Raw genomic sequence first — 17,939 nt, 5'->3', positions numbered from 1 at the left:
AATAGTATTTTTTAAAAAGTCGATAATAAACTATTATTCATTAATTTCAGTTCACTGCTAAACATAATTTAGCTTTTCACATCCAGCTCCAGCCAGCAATGTCTGAAAACGTCACTCCAAATACTGATTTTTATTACATAATACACTTTCATAATTCAGTTAAAATGACACTTGACCAGTGGTACTTCAAGGCTGTGAAAACAACCATTGTATTTTAATGTAGATTTTTTTGTGTTTTAGTAAGTTTATTTACAATTTAAGGATTTATGTTGTATTGAATTAAGCATTATAATTATCACGTTCATGTTTCCAAAGATCACACTCCCACAAGATATGATGGGCAGACTGCTCATGACTGACATCATCAGTGGAACACTCGCAAAAAGGAGACGGAACTAGTTGGAATTCGTGAACTTTATGTTTAAAGTTGCCATGCCCCGTGAGGAACTGTGACGAGCAATGGTCGATTTAACTAACCATCGCCTAGTTAGATGTTCACGTACATTCGGGAAGAATTTTTATAAGTAACGTCCTTTGACTGACGTATCCCATATTTTTTGCCATTCATGAAGTAATTCCTCTTCAACGACTTCTCGGAAATCAAATAATCGGTTTATTTTAGAACGATCGCGGCTATTTCAGAAATCGGAGGTTATATTTTCCCTTGATGCGAAGTACATAGGTATTTTCTAGGAGGGTAGGGCAGGGCACTCTGAATCTTGCACGCTGATATTATGGTGTATTGATGTATCTGAACAATGTTTTATTGAGTGACTTCTATGATGTACCTACATTATGCAATAAAAAAATGTTGTTTTAATTTTATTAAAAACAGTTTATTTATTTATTTATTATTATTCACATTGACGTATTTCAATAAAAGCCACATTTAATGGTACGGCTTTTTATTACCTTTAACACCATTACAAACCAGCCAGGCCAGGTGGGGATTCTTGGATGGCTTGAGCATGGAGTGCGGGTGCGGTTTTGTTCCCCAGTCGATGAAGCACCTGATGTCATGCCCTGAGTGCCCAAGCAACTGCACTCAGGAGGATTTGATGAGTGTTACTGACAACGCCACTCTTGTGGCGGAGTTTTGGGCTGACACTGTGTAGGTTTGTTATCGACACCAAAAGAAGAAGAAAAGAAAAATTAACGATATTTAATATCGATAAATTTTTTACGTCCCTATTTCAGATGGTGATCTGTGGTGGCAACCACAGAGTAAGGGGTCTACAGTCTATGGTATAACTTTAGGTGGTGTAAATAAAAAAAGTAAATAATATTTAAACAAATTCAATTTATAATAAAGTCTCATAGAAATAGTTAAAAAAATATCTAGGTATTAAATCACTTATAACGTAGGATTTTGGACATAAAATTTATGGTAGTTTTAGTCTTTAGTTTTGTATTGTATTCTGCTGGAAATTATTCGTTTTGACCGATATTATTATTTGAAATAAAACATGTTGGTACAATTTATCTCAATCATCCTTTTAGAATTAAAATCAACTTATATTCTGAAGTTGAAAATAATATTTTAATTATTATAAGTAGCGTTTTTATTTATGGTTGAACGCTTCAAAAGATAGAGATTATAAATACTTGAACGCATTGTACGCTGCCGCTGCGCCTCTAGTGGCAGAATTTGGAACTGTTTCATCGAATCGGCAAGTTTCGGCACCGTTCGGGTCCAGTCACGCCTAGACTCGTTCGAAAAGCGAAACCGAATCATTCCACGGCGATGTACGAAGACTGATGCTCCTGTCGTGGACTCCTTGTGTAAACGGGATATTTTACTCTTAAAAACGGGCTTTAGTACTCGGCAGAAGTATTTTTATAAGTATAATGTTGTGATTTAGGCCGTCGTTTGTGGTGTATAGTGTTTTAGTTACAAATAAGTGAGATTTATGCAAAAGAAATAATACTGTGTGAAGTGGTGCAATAGTGTTACTCCGCTGTTGGATCCTGGATTTCAAAGGATTGTTACATTTTAACACAAGAGATTTACTGATAAGGTACGTTTTAGTATTTAGCAGAAATATCTACGGTAAAGTAGCGGAACGCGTGGCGTTTTATTGGAATGGCTACCGTTTATCGACTCGCTCGGCGTGCGCGATAATGGCTGACTTTTCTCAGTTCCGTTCTCTGTGAAAAGAATAGTTACAAACAGAGATGACCCTAATTTGGTCCCGCTGATGAAAATATGAGTGTCTGCAATCACGATAATGATGAGTATTTTTGTGTCATGTAGTGCGTAGGTGTTGGATTTTAAGTTGGACGTGGGTGGGATAGTGAAAAGAATGCAGCAGGATAGCATTGCTGGATCATTACGTTGACCGGTCGCGGTGCTTGAAGATTCGGTTCTTTTCTCCGTCGATTAACTTGAAAAAGTTTTTAAAATCGTCCACTTTGAAAAGCCACAAGACTTATTTATTGGTGACTTCCTGCTTACATCGTCTGATTGTGTGTAAATAATGCGTCACCATCTATCGTTTGCCTTCATCAATCTCTGAGTCTGTAGGAATATTCGATTAACTGCTTCACTTCAGTCATGCTTAGGATCATTGATCACAGATTTTTCCAAGATTCAAATAACAAAGTCTTGTGTAAAACATTGAAAATTTAGTGGTGGTGATCAGATCTCAAGATAAATAAAAAATTGTTACCAACTTTGCTTGCCTATTTTAAAAAATGTAGGTAAACCAAACCATTAGAAAAATATTGGTATTATGATAAGATTTTTTTGGTATCACACTTTAATTTTCTACAGGAAAAAGGAATATTAGGTAATTATTGCATACTTTTACCCACAAATCTGTTATCTGAATCGGGACAAAATGAGCCAATTAATTTTAAATAAATCATTTAACTTAATAATAATTGTACCTACTGCATGAAAGGGAAACATTTGTAACACAGTCTATTTGGATACAATATGATAACAGTGTGTTCGAAATAATTGAATTAAAAATAACATCATTCTGCAGGTGGTTAATATTCATACATTCGTCAGCTACCATTCAATTAATTTGTACTGAGAATCTGCATAAATTTAGCATTTCATTTAATTTTCAGTCTCCATTTATTATTGGAAATCAATAATAATACATAATTTTTCATATAGTCCAAGTATGGAAAGTAGAATTTTCATACTAGAAAAGAAAACCAGATAAATAGATGAATAATAAAGTAGGCTTAGTATTGGAGAATAATTTATTCAATGATTACATTTATTCAATTGAGATTAACAAATAATGTTTACTTAAATAAATGTTAAGATAATGAATTAGGAAGATAAATTCTTGACATTAATCTTAAAAGATAGTAAATATTGATAGGACTAATTCTGAAGCTTTCTCACTGTTCAGTTTGCTTCAAGTATCATCATTATAATACTGCCTGTTGAGATATCTCAAGGATTTTTAAATAGGTATTTGTAACTATGAAAATATACTGCAAACTTATGAAATCATAATAAGTTAATTATGATAGGCAATAATTTTTACTCCACATTTCTTACATTTTACATTAAAAAATTCATGACTTAATTCAAATCTACTCGGATATGAAAACTTCATTATAAAAAAACATAACCCTCCTTCTGGCGCAGTCGGGCAAAAAGTAATATTTGTAGCAAATCTCTATTTTGTCATTATTCTGCTTGCTTGTGTTTAAATTATTTTACAAGTAATTAAAGCCAATTAAGTCAGTAAAAAACTAAATTGTCTACACAAATTGTTGGTAAAAATAATGTTCACGACTATTTGAAGAGCCAAGAATTTTCCAGTTAAATGGCTTAGGAGAAACAGTATAAAAAACAACTACCAAACAACACTGTGCCTAATCCATTTTGCAGGCTCAGCTGTTACTAATTAATTTGGCATTGTGTGCTTCGGAGAGGCCATTGTGATTCCCACCAACACTTTCACCTTTATTAACGACAAACATTGCTTTGATGACTTTCTTCAATCTATAATTTTTATTGAATGTTAAAACATTCAATATAATTTAGTTCTCCGTGAAGTAAGATATAAATTAACACTCAATAAAGATCAGTCTTGATTGAAAATCGTTTTTTTTGTTCAAGGTTTAAAATTGAGATTGATAATGTTTTTAAAAAACGGTTTTGTTGGTAATTAAATTTACTTCCACTAAATAATTCAATGAATTTTAATTGACTTGTTCATTAGTTATTGAGTTGATTATGTCATTATCATCAAAAACAAACATTAAATTCGATACTGTATTGATAAGTGTATCGATGAATTTTATGAATCACAATAATACATGCAGTAAATTATAATTCTCATGTTCATTTGTTGCGTGATTCAACTAGGTTTTGAGATGACGTTTGATCATCAACAATCGATATATTTAGGGTCTAGTAGCAGCCCTGAAGAGGGCTTTAAAACGCTTTTATTTCTTGTTTCAGGTCTCACAAGCTGCGCGAATCGCAGCCGCATTATGAGAGTGCGCCTTATTTGCTTATGATCTACAAGTAGTTGAAACATTTGCCACAAGTCCGAGATACACTCAATATGGCCATTCTGTAAGTATTACTTGTTGTCAGTCTATCGATGTGTTTAGTTCCTCCAATGTATTTTGTTTTATCGTTGCGCTACCACGTTCACTCCCTCGTTTCGAACAGCATGCCAAGTTATTATTTTTTTTATTCCCTTTTTGATGATGCTGAGGCTTTCGTCGGCGTGTGACTTGTATCAGTGCACTGACCGCGTCGAAGCCGCCGGTGATTGTTCTTTCCTAGTACTAACCTATTTTTCAACGATACTACGAACACGTGAGAAATCGTAGATAAAATATCTTTACGATAACGAGAGCGGTATTCATAGATACTATGAAATAAGTTTGCTCTCTCGCGTAAAAAAATCCCGATGAAAATAACCGGACTGCTATTTTTATGTTAATGTGACTCATCAATCGTTGCAGTAATTAGACGGGACGTGACGATAACTCTATCTTAAATTAAATTAAATTTTACTGCATCAGGGGATGACTACTATTTTGTTATGCACAATGTAAAATACGTTAGTACTGATATCGCTTATCTGGAAAGACAGTCGCTGCGCGTCGTCGCTTCAGCTCGCGAATTCGCTCCGATCGCACTGGACCTCTCCGAGCCATAGCGTGTACTCGTGCGCACCGCGTTATTTGTAAAGTCGAATCGTAATTCGGTGAAAACCAAAGCTAGGCGTTCGAATGCGTTTAGGATACACCGGATAGCGTAGGATTCGATATAGGCGAGTAGCAGGTGGCGGAACGGTGCGGTGCGATGGGATCGAAGCGTCGCCGGCGCGCGCTGGGCGCGGACAGTGCGCCTGAGTGGGTGTCTCGCGTTGCAGATGCGAGGAGCGGACGGGCACGAGTGGCGCGGCGAGCGGACGGTGGCGCGAGCGGTAGGGTGCCGGCCACATGCCCTCGCGCCATGTGGCGCGTGCTGCTGGCCCTGGGGGCTGCGTGCGCCGCCGCGCGCGCCTCGCAGGACGTGGTGCGCACCTTCACCGACCCCGTGTCGGCACCGACCTCCCAGTTCGACCACCTAGTCGTCGATCGCAACACTGGCCGAGTCTACGTCGGCGCCGTCAACAGAATCTATCAACTCTCCCCCGACCTGGAAGTCGCTCAGTCTATCGTCACTGGACCCGTGAACGACTCCGCCTTCTGCACCTTCGACTGCCCCGCGAACTTCGTGAAGAAACCGACGGACAATGTGAACAAGGCCCTCGTTATAGACTACGCGACGAGCCGTCTTATCACTTGCGGCTCAGTGTTACAGGGACTGTGCTCCGTGCGAAATTTGAATAATATCTCTCATGAAGTGCGTGAAGTTCGAGAACCGGTCGTAGCTAACAATGCTACCGCATCTACGGTGGCGTTTATTGCGCCGGGGCCACCCAATCCGCCTATGACGCAGGTCATGTACGTGGGAGTCACCTTCACAGGCAATTCTCCCTATCGTTCTGAAGTTCCTACAGTGAGCAGTCGTTCCCTCGAAGATGACCGACTCTTCATGATAGCACGTACAGCGGTCACCACCGGTACACGAATGTTCGTCAATTCCTTGTCTCGAGAACGATATCCTATTAACTATGTCTATGGATTTAGTTGCGAGGGATTCAGCTACTTTTTGACGACTCAGCTACGAGGTGTTGGCTCGGATACGTATTACAGCAAATTAGTTCGAGTATGTCATGATGACGAAAATTATTACTCGTACACAGAAATTCCGATGTCTTGTACGGGTGAAGGAGGAGGCAACTTTGGTTATAATTTAGTACAGGCAGCTTTTGTCGGTAAAGCCGGATCAGTATTAGCGGGAGAGCTGGGAATAACTGCTCAACATGATGTGCTTTTCGCCGCATTCAGTCAGAGTGAATCTATAAACACCAACACTCCTTCAGATTTGTCCGCCCTCTGTGTGTATTCGTTGAAAGCTATTCGACGCAAATTCATGCAAAACATCAAGACTTGCTTTAGTGGAAATGGTTCACGAGGCTTGGATTTTATTTCACCATCTCACGCGTGCATTGGAACTAAATTGCAGTCGATCAGCGAAGACTTCTGTGGCTTAGACGTTAATACTCCTCTGGGAGGTGAACAACCTGTAGAAGCCGTGCCGGTCGCAGTATTCAAAAAGAGACTTACGGCAGTAGCGGCGACAGCCACAGGGGATTATACTGTTGTGTTCGCGGGAACAGCACAGGGACATCTGAAGAAAATTGTTGTTGAAAGCGCAACCTCAGCATTCGAATATGGAGATATCGTGGTCGACGAAGGCTCACCGGTGAACAAGGACTTATTCTTTGATACTCAACTGATGCATTTATACGTAATGACAGAACGAAAAGTGTCCAAAGTGAAAGTTCAGGAGTGTAGCGTTTACAAATCGTGTTTAACATGTCTCGGCGCCAAAGACCCTTACTGTGGATGGTGCTCCCTTGAAAATAAGTGTAGTCTGCGATCGGACTGTCAGGATGCGGCTAAAGATCCTCTGTATTGGATCTCGTATCGCAGCGGTCGTTGCACTACGATTACTCAAGTGACGCCGAATCAATTGCAACGAACGACGGCTCGAACGTTAGACTTGTTAATTGAGAACTTGCCCACGCTTAATGGACAATTCTTGTGTGCATTTACAGCTTTAGACCGTACTTTAATTACCAATGCTACTAGGAAACCTTACGGTGTTAATTGTACTACTCCGCGCACCGACACGCTCCCACCGATTCCCGCCGGTCAACATCATTTTACGGCAAAGTTGTCGGTGCGTACTACTCAAGGGCCTGATTTTGTAGCGACAAATTTCACATTTTTCGATTGCAACACGTACAGCTCATGCACTCAGTGCGTCAGTTCTTCATTCCCTTGCGATTGGTGTGTCGATGGACATCGTTGTACTCACGATACTGCCGAGAATTGCCGTAATGATATTTTAGTTACCGGTGTAAGTAGAATCGGTCCCAGTTATCGTTCAGGTCCTGGTTTCTGCCCCACTATCAACTCGACGTCGGACGGAACAAACGAAATTTTAGTACCATCCGGTGTAAAGAAAGCCATAAAAGTTAAAGTCCATATAATCGGTCAGTTTATAGTTCAAACCAGATTCGTATGTCAATTCAATATTGAGGGTCGCGTAACTCATGTAAATGCTCAACTACTCGCGGATACTATTTATTGCGAAGCGGTAGAATTTACGTACACGTCGCGCGCTCCCAATATCACAGCGTCGTTCGCCGTTATTTGGGGTGGCTCTAAGCCCTTGGATAATCCCGATAATACCCACATTCTCATTTATCGTTGTAATGACATGGCTGATAATTGCGGAATGTGTCTCGCGCTTCCAGAGAAATTTGGGTGTGGCTGGTGTCAAGGCTCTGATCGGTGTGAAGTTCAGGAGCAATGTGGGGCGCCTAGTGTGTGGCTCAACCGCACTCAGACATGCCCTAATCCTGAAATTCACTCGTTTAGGCCGCAGTTAGGTCCGTGGGATGGCGGTACTAACATTACCATTGAAGGTATTAATTTAGGTCGTAATATATCCGATATTTATAATGGCGTCACCATAGCAGGTATTAAATGTCAACCCATTATAGAGTTATATGTTAAAACCAGGCGTATTGTTTGTACTGTAGACGGCCCGGGTGAGGAAGTGCCACGAGATGGTCCTGTAGTCGTCCGGGTTGCGGACTATCGCGGCGAATCGAAACATCATTACGCATTCGTAAACCCAAAAATAAATTCTATTCAACCCAAATACGGTCCACAATCTGGTGGAACCAAGCTTCGGATCACAGGTGAATATCTCAACGCTGGCAGCAATATTCAAGCATTCATTGATGATTTGCCCTGTGCTATTTTATCCGTATCCCACGAAGAGGCTGTTTGTAGAACTAGTCATTCGTATCAATTGAAAATGGGTACATTACGAATGCGTTTTGATAACGGAATGCGAACTTTAGAGCGTGAAAAGTTTGAGTACATAGAAGATCCCGTTGTAGTATCCGTCGAATCCGGCCCGCCTCTTATGTCGCAACGCAAACAACCCAAAGGTATTCCATCCGGAGGAATTAACATCAAAGTCATAGGTCGTAATTTCCATTCAATACAGTTCCCACAAATTTATGTTTATCACGATAATCGACCATACATTGCACCATGTCACAGGCTTGACTTTCAAACTCAACTCATTTGTGAATCTCCTGGTATAGAAAGTGCTGGATTGAACTTGGACATGGATAGACCTTTAGAATTGGAATATGGTTTTAACATGGACGATGTACTGAGTGTACAAAATCTCACCTCAAAAACGGGTGATGCATTCTTGCTGTATCCTGATCCATTTTACGAAAAATTTGATGAAGACGTCAAGTATTATAAGTCTGAATATTTAACTATTAATGGTCAAAACTTAGATAGGGCTTGCACGGAGCAAGACGTGGAAGTGTATATAGGCAAAAGTTTGTGTAATGTAACTTCTCTTTCGAGACACCAATTGACTTGCCGGCCACCGTCTCGAGATGAGTTGCCGGATGGCGTGGACACACCCGAAGTGGTGGTCAAAGTCGGTCGTGCCCTCACGTTCAAGATAGGAAAATTATCTTATTCGTCACAGGCCGGCCTTCAGGCAGCTATCGGCAAACCAGTTTTATTCGGCGTTATTGCCAGTATAGTGATACTCATTTTAGTGTTTGTCGTTTTTCTAGTTATGTATAGGAGAAAATCAACTGAAAATATTAGGGTATTAAAGAATATGCAGGAGCAAATGGATATTCTAGAGTTAAGAGTCGCTGCGGAATGTAAGGAGGCGTTTGCAGAATTGCAAACTGAAATGACAGATTTGACAGGAGACGTGACAGGCGGTATTCCGTTCTTGGATTATCGTACATACGCTATGAAAATATTGTTCCCTAATATTGACGATCATGCCGTCCTGCAATGGGAGCGTCCAGAGCTTATGAGAAAAGAAAAAGGTCTCAGAATGTTTGGGCAGCTTATTATGAATAAAACATTCCTTTTATTATTTATTCGTACTTTAGAAAGCAACAGGTATTTCTCTATGCGCGATCGTGTTAATGTAGCTTCACTTATAATGGTTACTTTACAAAGTAAAATGGAATATTGTACTGATGTATTAAAGACATTGCTAGCAGAGCTTATAGAAAAATGTATGGAGGGCAAGAGTCACCCCAAATTGTTGTTGCGGCGTACTGAGAGCGTAGCCGAGAAAATGTTGAGCGCATGGTTTACTTTCTTACTGTACAAATTCCTCCGCGAGTGCGCCGGCGAACCGCTTTATCTTTTGTTTAGGTCGATGAAAGGTCAGGTAGACAAAGGCCCGGTGGACGCAATAAGCTCCGAAGCGCGATACTCCCTCAGCGAAGAGAAACTCATTAGGCAGTCGATCGATTTCAAACCAATGACCGTTAGTGTATCGATATCACAACAAACCATTTTCGTTAGTGGTTTAGAGGCTACTACTGAGAACGTACACGTGAAAGTTCTCGACTGTGATACGATAAGCCAAGTGAAGGAAAAATGTTTAGATGCTATTTATCGCGCTACTCCATATTCCCAAAGACCGAGTCGTGACGACCTTGATTTGGAATGGCGCACTGGCGCCTGTGGTCGATTAATTTTATATGACGAAGATAGTACCACTAAATGCGAGGGCGAATGGCGCAAGCTTAATACTTTAAATCACTACCGCGTACCAGACGGCGCTTGCCTCAGTCTTGTTGCGAAGCAAAGCTCGGTTTACAATCTCTCCAATATGGAGAAAAACGATAAATCTCATACTTACGAGACTCTCAATCGCGGTAAATACGGTTCCGCTAGTCCACCGGCGAGCCCCTTGAAGTACGATCACGGAGGCGCTTTCAAGTATTGGCATCTCGTTAGGCATCACGACGGAGACGCGCACAAAGAGGGAGAGCGTGGCAATAAAATGGTTTCGGAAATATATCTTACGCGCCTTCTCGCCACCAAAGGCACGCTGCAAAAGTTTGTCGACGATTTATTCGAGACTATTTTTAGCACGGCACACCGCGGATCTGCGCTACCCCTAGCCATAAAGTATATGTTCGATTTCCTCGACGATCAAGCGCTACAACATACAATCTCCGATCCCGAGGTAGTTCACACTTGGAAGAGCAATTCCCTTCCGCTGCGCTTCTGGGTTAATCTGATTAAGAATCCCAACTTTGTATTCGATGTTCACAAGTCTAATACGGTAGATTCTTGCTTGTCTGTTATCGCGCAAACGTTTATGGACTCTTGCTCGACGTCCGACCACATCCTCGGTAAAGATTCACCCTCGTCCAAGCTTCTTTACGCGAAAGATATCCCGGTGTACAAGGAGTGGGTAGAGCGTTATTACGCGGATATAAAGTTGATGCCGGCAATATCCGACCAGGACATGAACGCGATGTTGGCGGAGGAGTCGCGCCTCCACACGAAGGAGTTCAACACGAACTGCGCGCTGAATGAGCTGTACGCGTACGCGGTCAAGTATAACGAGCAGCTTATGGTGACCCTCGAGGAGGACGAGTTCTCACAGAAGCAGAGGCTCGCCTACCGCCTCGAGCAGGCGCACGGGCTCATGACGCACGACTACAACGTGTGATCGGCTTCTCGGGCCCGTGACACCGAACCCACCGCCCTGTATATAAAGCCCTCGCACATATCTCTGCCGGCAACTTTTGTATATATTAGATAGTGTACAGTCTTAATATTGTAATTTTGTATAATTTCAGCGATCCGATTTTTTTTAATTTTATATAAATGAATTTTGTATTGATTTTACACGACGAACTCGGCCGGCCGCGGTCGTGCCACAGTATGCATCGTAAACTAAAATTGTGTATGTCTGTCTATGTGTGCTCGCGTCGTACGAGTTAATGTTACGTCGATCGGTGTAAAATGTGTGTCGCAAAAGAAAACGCATGTGAGCCCGTCGGCGAGCGACGTGTATCGCTCGCCGGCGGGCGATTTTTAAATTTGTACTCGCAATCTACTTAACGAAATAACCGAAAGTGAACCGGTGAACAATTCCATTAATAAATATCGTCGAATGTACGTCTTGTGTTTGATTGAATACGGTGGCGCAGCGTCATTGTCACGCACGACGAAAGCCCCCGTGTCAGGCAGCTGTCGGCAGGGAGAACGCGGTACGGTGCCTTCTCGCCGCTCGCTAGCTCACGGAACCCCCCCGGTCGGTCACTCGCTGTTAGCACTCATCATTCATGTCACCATCATCGTGTTTGTGGTTGCGTTTGCCCGGCCTCGAGGGTTTCGTGGGCGGTCGTGTGGCGAGAAGGTCAGAGATGAACCGACGCGGCCCTGCTGTTTCAGTCGGTACGTGCGGATAGCGGCCCGAACGACTTTCGTGATCGTGAACAACATATACTGCATCCCGGCTTACGTCGTGTGGATGATGGCGCTGCGCCTCGTCAGACCCTTGTACGCCCCTCTCTATTGGAAGATCGAAGGACTCATGTATCACTGGCTGTTGGCGATGGTCTCCATGTGGTCCTGGGCGGCGGGATATGAAAGTAAGTCTGTTTCAACTACGGAGGCGCGCCATGACTCGACGCAAGGATTAGGAACAGAAAAAATATACTGCGACTCGCTGGCGCGCGTTAACGTTGGTTGTAGTGGTGCGTATTTTTATTTAAACATTGAAAAAGGATGCAGTTCAGCGCGGATTTGCATTATGTGAAAATAATACACTACAAGCAAGCGTTACGCGCGCTGCGACTGGATCAGCGGCAGACACCCATGTGTTCGGCTGTGAACAGCATAATTAATGACGCCCTGTTGTACAATTCTGATTGCGTTTATGATAAGCGAAACGGCGACTATGGCGTGTACTATGTACACTTTTACTATTGTTCTCAGGCTAACGATATAATTTGTAGCATTTTACTTTACATGATAGATCATTGTCAGCTTGGCGCGTCTCCAAACTTATTTAACAATGAAACTTGGAGTTGGATGATTTCGCTTTTTTGGTGTGTTACACAAAGGACAATTATCTTTATTATGTGCAAAAAACTGGATGAACATACATTTATAGAAGAAGCTGAATTTTTGTAGGTTAATATTCACAAAAGCTGCTATATTGGATTCTTTTGATGACGTAAGTATTGTTACAGCAAAAAACTGTTTAAACTCGCGTTTAATGGAATTCTAAAATACGGAATCGGTGAGGTCATTAACATACTACTTAATGCATTCCACATTTCAATACCTACATATTCGGAACCTGTTGTAGCGTGGTTACCGTGAATTAATGAAGCTTTTGCTTTAATATGCGAAAAGAATTTGTTTTTATCGGATGATCTGTACTTTTCCTCGAATATTTATTCTGAAATATGTGACAGTAGTTTGATACATTCGTTTGATATCAAAAACACCTTATTTTGGGTATAAAACTTATCAGTGCCCTTATCTTGCAAAAAAACTGATTATGGTTACCGCGTGACATATCAGCGGCTCTAACACACATTCTGTGTTGACTCGGTGAAATATTTACATTAGAAGCCACCACAATATCATCGACAAGCATTTTGCTCGCGTATGTGTGTAGGAAGTCGATTAGTCACTGACCGAGACGAGCCGTAACTTGTTTGATAACTTACATTTAAACGTAAACGTGTTAAATACACAAGTTTTCAGACCTCGATGATGCAAAAAAGTTAATTCAGTTAATGTTTTCCCAACCGTGTCCATAACCTGATAGTTTGCGGACAGAACGAATTATGTTACAGATTTACAACGCTTGCGCAAGTGGATAAATTAGATTTTCGTATGCATGTGGCCGTAATTGATTTTCGGTTTGCACCAGTCCGTCAATGGAACAATGCTGTTTCGAAACGGTTACGCGGTATAGACCGGTCGCGCTGTATTGACCTTAGCGAGTGGTCGCGCTCGCGCTCAAACGTAGCCGGCACTCTGTAGTCTGTAGTTTATGCCCGGCCGGTGGAGGACGGTCGATGACCGCTCCCCCGACGCTAGGAATGCCGCCCCCCCACTCATGTCACGTTGCATTTCAAGCGAATTTGCATGTTGCCACGCACACATTCGATCGGTTCGACATTTTTGCCCGCGGTGAAAGCGTGAAAGCACCATTGTCGATTTGCCGCGGTTAGGTTCACATGGCACGGCGAAAAATTGCGTAAATCGGAACCGACGTCAGAAAACTACTGTATTATACTCGAAAATGAAAAATGTATGGGCCTTTATAAATTATTTAGTAGCCACTTTACCCTGACCTCAAAACGTACAAATGCTTTATTATTTATTGTTATTACAGCACTATGGAAATTGACCTTTTCCGAAATTTGTTACGGAAAAGGCTTATTACACCTCTATACACTTTAAATATTTTATTCTACATTCAGATAGGTTGTTATTTTTTACACAGTTAGTGAATTTGCCGCAACCTTTCTTACTGTAGGTAATCTAATACCGATCTAAGCAGAACTTTTACCTCAGATTAATGAAATTTAAATCGCAACTCTTATCCAAACAGCCCCGGTACCAAGATGTTACCTCCTGTAACTTAAAACGTGACCTTTCAGTCAACGAGCACACAAAACAGGTTCTGCTGGCACCACCCAGATACTCGACAGCATATTCAGCCATTTGCGACCGCTCCGGCGCCCTCGTTGCACGAAACTCAACACCTTTGTATACCAAAGACACTTTATACTAACCAGGCAGACAATATCAATATCTCTCAAATATTCCAATCACGCACTCAGACATTAACATTGAAAGACCCGATGTACATATTCACCGATACACCTACGTACGTGGTCATTATTTCTGATTGCCACATGCCTCGGTGTTATGAATCCTTTGTTACTCCACATCCTTCGATTGTCGCGCGGGCAGTCAAATTGGAACCTTCCTGTGCATGACTGAGCCTGGTAATATTGTAATTGCATATCGTGTCCACCTTTAAGTGAATATTCAATGTGATGAGCTAGGGAAGCAGCTGCTGAGTGTAATTAATAATCAAGTTTACTAGACGCCTCGTGCAACATTCTTCAAACAGTATCACTAGAACTTCTGCGTCTGGGACCGAGAACCAAGTAATTAAACTACGAAACTTAAGAGTCAAGTTTCAGTATAAAACCGTTATAACCAAAGTTTCCAATGCAGAAGAATTCAAATTAAAAACTGGTTGCATGAACATCGTCCTACGTTCGGTTGTTCATTCACAATATTTCGGATGCACATGACTCATGTTCACGCTATATCCTCTTGTTTTATGAACTGAATTTCATTGACTTTGTTATTTGCGTGTTTATTAACCACTAATAACCTATGAATCACTTCCCGGTCATTTTCGTTTGCGGGTTTGCCTCAGAACTGGTCTGGTTTCCTCCTGGTATTGGATTTGATCACCTGTTAGCCAACATGGAGCGTAATTGTAATTGTAACGCGTGGGTTAAGTAATGGAAAACACGCCCTAAGGACCGTTTAATGCATTTAGCAGCTGGAAGTGGTTATTCGTTTCCACGAGCTGAGACGGATGAATTACGTTAATAACATCTACCGTGTACACTGTAATACTAAAATAGACGAGTGCAAGAGGAAACAGAAACTATTTTTAATGCTTGTTAATGCAGGTTCAAAGACAAGTTATCCACACGTTTGTGTAGACACATTGGCAAATGTTCAAATACTGAATGATGCAAGAACGACATTGTTTGTTTTGTTCGAAAACACACATTTGTTGGACAACAAGTTCGGAACACAGTTCCGTTTATACTGACCTATTTACATTCAGTTTTAACCTAGCAATATTTATGCACATATTTTCAGCGCCCAACATAACCGGGACAAAGTTTTGTATTGTTCTGCAATCTCTAAATTGTATTTCATGCATTATTGAAACGTTCACCCAAGTGAACCGTCTGAATCACTCTAAAAGGTTTCTTGTAGGCGACGTGTTGTACTGTTTTATGTTGCAACAGTTACATTTGAAATTGAGATGTTGTCTGGATTTGTTTCGCTTGAACACTGGTTGTGGTTCGGGCGCGTCCTCGTTTGGAGTAATTTCTGCGCAGCAAGGACGGCCGCCACGAGATCCGATTAGTTGAGTGGCGGCATTACGCCTGTAAGTATAGTGTTCGATGGGGCCAATTCCCGCGCTCAATTTTGACTAAACATATTTAAATTATAGTCACTATAAATTTTTTACAGCTACAAAATTCATACGCGTGTTCAAGTTAATCTGTTTTGATCCGAGAGTTTAAATAATCTCCGTAAACCTCTCTCTCAGTAAACCAATTTTAAATGTATGTAGAAAGTAATTAGATTGAACAAAATGAGGTACGTTGATACGTTTTTTTAAAATCTAGGTTTAGATTTAGTCATTGCTAACCCGGAATCGCACCCAATGTCCGTGTTAGCCGCCATGTTGCGGGCTCGTTGCCGCAGCCGGCTCGCTGTACTCATGATCTCGTAACAAAGAACTGGTTTGTGTTAGCGGCCAACTGCGGTTTATAAAGTATCCTTCAACGAGTGTATGTACTAATTTTAGAACCACTGCGTCAACTCATGATCGTAATTGGTCATGATCAAGTTAAACACACTTAGATGTGTTCTACCTTTGTCGTTTTTACTTTCTGCTTTTGGCACAACAAATGACTCCAGCAGACACACATGAGGGGCTCGGGAAATTGTTCGGGTAAGTCTCAAGAAACCATCTCGAGAGGCAAAATGCGGCTTGAACTGTGAACTCTATCGCAAACGGGTAGACTTTAACTTCGCATACGCGGACCTTGTATCGACCTGCCAACAAATAAACATGTGCGTACATTAGTTTACCACAAAAGCACTAGAGCAAAGCGAACTCTTGCAATAAAACCACATCGACGTAGTATTGTGGTCTGTCCAACTTTCTCGCCAGTCGCAGCCCTGGGACGCTTGTGAGCGTAAGCCTCTATGTGTGCGTGTGGTCCATTGTTTGCAACTGAAGCATTGCCTTGTCAATGCGGAGTGAGCTATGCCGAATCATATTTTTCAACTGAGCTCCACATCCGAGCGACAGTCTAAAAATAAAATTAATTTTATCTCCACACGTTTCTGTGGACACGTGTCGGATTCCAGGCTGAGTTGCATCTCTTTTGTGTTTTAGACGTTTTGTTGCGGGTGTAAATCATTGTGTTTCGTTTATTTACTGGAATTACTCACACTTTATAAATGGACGAAACGCATACAGTCATTATAATTGGAGACTTCTGATTCACAGCGTCCGGAAAGATAGCAGCAAAAATATAAATGATTTCAATGTACAATTTTAAAATATTCAAAACTCTTGATGTTTTAATAGACTGAACAGAAGCATGACTGCTTGCTGATTTTAGTTTAACATTGAAACTAATTCTGTGGTTTGAAGCAGTGATGTTTGCTTAGTTTTTTTACGTGCTTGTGTAATCGTTTCTTTCGACCTTTCAATTTTAGTGTTTCCTTAAGCAGAGTTATATCCACACCGGAATTCTGAGCTCCGTTATAATTAGTGTCAGTTTGTTTATTATTTAGAACGCCAGAAATGGTCTGGTCTGGTGCATGTCTCCGTTTGCGCCTGCGCGCCGCACTCGTTAAGTCCGTGGTGATAACTGTTGTATAAATAACCCTCCCCGAGCCCTGAACCGATTGTTTGCTTACTTTAAAACAATTTCCACGACTGACAGACAACAGTGCCACGATAAAGTTGTCTGGAGATAAATTATACCTTTGAAGAAAGATTCTCCCCCTGTGAACACTTGATCGTTCAACTATTATTAATTCCATCTATGAGAACTTAGATCATTACTTTTTTACGTTCCTCATTTGTCTTTTGAAAGTATTCAAAAACTTTAATTCATTCAGTGTCTCAAGGGTGACGGACGGTGGGACACAAAACCGGTTCACAATTCGGGAATTCGATCCTTAAACGTTCGGCTGTTTTTTTGGACATGTGACGATGAGTGTTTTACTCGGAATCCTGTTCAACCAGACGCCGATGATTGATGACAACCGTCGAGCTCCATTGGCAGCTATGCTAATGAAACTCAAGGGATCGCTTGTTTATCTTCTGCTTTGGGGCGGTTTAATTGACGCATCATTCACTGCTGGAGTTTCAACAGCTCATTACTTTACCAAGGCCTAAACATTAACTGCGGGTATGATGACAGCAATTAGAGTCTGCTCCTTCAAGCTCGGTTTCTAATGATACCTAGTCAGATAAGGTCGTCGTTTGAAGACCGCATGCTTTTACTTGAAAACCTTTTTTCTGACCGTAAAAGCCCATGGGCACAACCTACCTGGCTCTATAGGGACACGATTTCTCAGATGGAAACGTGCGCGGACTTGATTATCCGACATCTCTCTCATCGATCACGGGTTGGAAAGAGCAAGCGAAA

The 17,939-nt window shown here is 41.4% G+C and overlaps 1 protein-coding gene across 1 annotated transcript; it reads left to right on the top strand.

The window, feature by feature from the left end:
- Positions 1–1,696: 1,696 nt before the first annotated feature.
- Positions 1,697–11,595, top strand: PlexA (plexin A). Its single transcript, XM_028317950.1, has 3 exons — positions 1,697–2,018; positions 4,436–4,552; positions 5,364–11,595. Exon 3 carries the CDS (start codon positions 5,447–5,449, stop codon positions 11,141–11,143), a length of 5,697 nt encoding a protein of 1,898 aa, XP_028173751.1. The 5' UTR covers positions 1,697–2,018; positions 4,436–4,552; positions 5,364–5,446; the 3' UTR covers positions 11,144–11,595.
- The last annotated feature ends 6,344 nt before the right edge of the window (positions 11,596–17,939 follow it).

The sequence above is a fragment of the Ostrinia furnacalis genome, unplaced genomic scaffold (genome assembly GCF_004193835.3).
Source record: "Ostrinia furnacalis isolate ACB-3 unplaced genomic scaffold, ASM419383v2 OfSCF6554, whole genome shotgun sequence".
In the NCBI taxonomy this organism is placed as follows: domain Eukaryota; kingdom Metazoa; phylum Arthropoda; class Insecta; order Lepidoptera; family Crambidae; genus Ostrinia; species Ostrinia furnacalis.
Note: the sequence above shows the minus strand (reverse complement) of the source record. Positions and strands in the feature narration are given on the sequence as shown.

Excerpts from the sequence above, each read along its gene's own strand:
- PlexA (XM_028317950.1), top strand. The coding sequence starts at position 5,447 with ATGTGGCGCGTGCTGCTGGCCCTGGGGGCTGCGTGCGCCGCCGCGCGC.